This window comes from Phoxinus phoxinus (genome assembly GCF_949152265.1).
Source record: "Phoxinus phoxinus genome assembly, chromosome: 15".
NCBI lineage: Eukaryota > Metazoa > Chordata > Actinopteri > Cypriniformes > Leuciscidae > Phoxinus > Phoxinus phoxinus.
The window spans coordinates 2,565,291-2,568,293 of NC_136890.1; the positions used below are offsets into that span (position 1 = coordinate 2,565,291).

At 41.6% G+C, this 3,003-nt stretch overlaps 1 protein-coding gene across 5 annotated transcripts in view; it reads right to left on the bottom strand.

The window, feature by feature from the left end:
• Positions 1-3,003, bottom strand: part of cfap74 (cilia and flagella associated protein 74) — a 76,669-nt gene that overhangs the window by 44,015 nt on the left and 29,651 nt on the right. For all 5 annotated transcript variants that reach the window (XM_079638339.1, XM_079638337.1, XM_079638338.1 and 2 more), the window contains one exon: positions 1,079-1,207. In XM_079638339.1, the coding sequence (XP_079494465.1) occupies positions 1,079-1,207 (129 nt within the window). The remainder of the gene's footprint in view (positions 1-1,078; positions 1,208-3,003) is intronic.

Consider the following 3,003-nt stretch of genomic DNA (forward strand, 5'->3'; position numbering starts at 1 on the left):
CACACACACACACACACACACACACACACACACACAGCACAGCGCGTTACAGTTCAGGTTTAAAAATATCTCAGCAGCCTCATTCAAATTCAGCTCCTCCTAAATGTCCACATGCTTCTCTCGGGAGATTATCTTGATGGTTCGAGGGTTTTATTTTCCGAGATGCTCTTATGATACAAGTTACATTTTTCAAGGATGGGAATGGATCATGTCAAATAGGTAATGAGGTTTTATTTTCTTGTGTGCGAGCATTGTAGAAGTGGATGTACAGTAGCATGATGACTAAGATGGGTGGAGTTAGAATAATCAACCCTACCCATCCAACCCTACTCTATCCCTCCACCATTAAACGTCCAGAGAGGTGGAGCTGGCCGTCATGTGACTCTGCAGTGAGCACCTCTTGATTGGACGGAGTGTCAATGACTGACACTAGGGGTCAAACTTGGGAGCCCCAATCACATCTGATACTTTGAGAAAAGGCACATGAACATTGGCGAGTGGATTTGCTTCCCCAGACATGCGGGTAAAAACAGGAGATGGTGTGCATCCACAAACATATTAGGTCCTTTTTAATCTTTAGAAGTAAATTCCCAACTTTGTTTAAAAAACATTGAGAAATGAACAGAAAACAACAGTATGAAAGTCACCCCATCAAGCAAGGATTTAAAGTCGCCCTGTGGTGAAAATCCAGCTTTTAATGTTGTTTATGTGTCTATGTGGAGTTATTAATCTGCTTTAACACACACCATGTGTAAGTTCATAAGTGGACAGCATTGCTGAGTATTTTCTGCTGAAAACTGCAGTGAACCAAAGACAGTCTCAAAAACACGGTTTGAAATCGCTGGTGTTTCTGACGTCACAAACTACCTTGACCAATCAGATCAACGTGTGATCGTCAACCAGTGGATCTCTGAGTGAGTGAGTGGAGGCGGGGCTCATTTGCATATTCATAGAACCACGCATACTAAATGAGGCAAGGGTGTCGAGTTACATTCAAGATATTTTAAAGCATTAATCATTTTTTTTTCAAGGAAAAATAGTATTATTTATCTAATTAAATGGTGTTATCAAGGTCTACCTGGGCAGAAATTTCAGCTGAGCACTGAAGCTGGATTTGGCCTGGATAAATCCTGTTTTAGGAAGGATAGACATGTGGTTCCTCATCTCTTTACACACCTTGAATGTCAATCTGAGAGCTGAGCTGGCCCTGAAGAAAGAAAAAACACCACCAAATATTCATATTCTCAAAAGTCAGTAAAACAAACGGAAAGAGAAGACATTGGTTAAACAGACAACACCATATATTCATATCTGAAAGAGGACTCATTCTCAATCTAAAGTCAAACACAATTACACTGCACTGTACAATGTAATATCCATGTAAGTGTGTGTGTGTGTGTAATCCCAACCAAACATTCTCCGCAACACAGAGCATTAAAGCACAACCAGAAACAATATAAAATATGAGAAGCAAACGAGATCTGTGTGTGCCACTCATTCAGATCCACACCAGCAGGGCTGTGAAATATGCATACCCCACTATCTATATGGATCTAGAATAGATGACCCATTTTCCCCAATGTTGCCTGCAGCGAGAAGCTTCCAGAACAGAAGATATATGGAAGATCATCCCGGGAATTCTTTAAATAATCAGACTATGCAGAATGTGAAATAAAGAGCCTGAAAAAATAAAAAAATCACCATCAAATATTCACATTCCTTTACTGGTATCTGCAGTAACGATGGCTTTACAGTAGGGGTGTAACGATACCCTTGTGTCACGATTCGATACATATCACGATACTAAACTCACGATACGATATTATTGCGATACTCCGAGACATATGATAAAAGGTTAAAGTGTGTATGTCAGGTTAAATTTTTTTTTTGATATATTAAATAAGGGTTAGATGTCCGAGTGAAAATGTAATTAGCATTAAAATTATTACTGTAACTGCCCTGCAATAAGATTTATAGCCATTTCTGTCAAGATCATATTTTTAAAACAAGGGCTGAGCTGTGACGTCATTCAAGGGAGTCGCGCCAACAAAGTTCTATTCAAGTATGGAGAATTTTGAGTCTGAGGAGATCCAAAATCCCCCTCAAACCTATACGATGGCCCACAGTCATACAATTTTGAGCCTCCCAGGCGGGAGACAGATGAGGAGCCAAACAGAAATGTAAATAATTCATATCGAAGAAACATAAATATCTGGTGTGAAGAAGAACCAGTGGAGAGTTGGTCAGGTGTCTGGTAGTATAGGCATAACTTAGCGGTGGAACGGTACATGTATTCGTATTGAACCGAAACGGTACGGGCGTCACGGTTCGGTGCTTGAATATACACGGAGAATACACGGTATGAAAATAAATAAAACTCGCGTGCAAATTAATTCATGCGGAACTAACGTTGGCTTACTGTTATACGCGGGTTATTTAGGGACACCTAATCTGAAGCTCCGCTTTAGCTCTGAAGCTCCGTGGCTATAATGAACAGCCTGCGGTGTCAAGATTGCAATGCTGGAATATGTTGGTGTGTGTGTGTGTGTGTGTGTGTGTGTGAGAGAGAGAGAGAGGCGCGGGCGCGATCGACTGCTTCAGTAGCACCGTAGGCACCGCATCAGCTGCCAGTCTCACTCGGGTTTTAAATCCCATTTTATAACTCATGAGATCTCCAACCGCGTAGTCCTTCTCAGTGAAATGGGCGCTGCAAATGACCGAAGTCTTGGACACCGAGGCAGCACTGAAGTCGTTTGGTCCGAACAAAGTTGACCCAGGCACGGAACACAGTGGACTCTGTGACCGGTTTTAACGGTGTTTTTGCACACAGCACAAACGCAGTAATTCACTATCGTAAAAATACGCCTGCGTATACTAACTACCTAACTTAAATAACTAAATAAATGTCCTAATCACTAATTCTCTCGCTCTATCACTCGTGCAATTATCAACACAGCTCAGCGAGCTGGGGAGACGTCTCCCTGTTATGACGTCAAACGATTC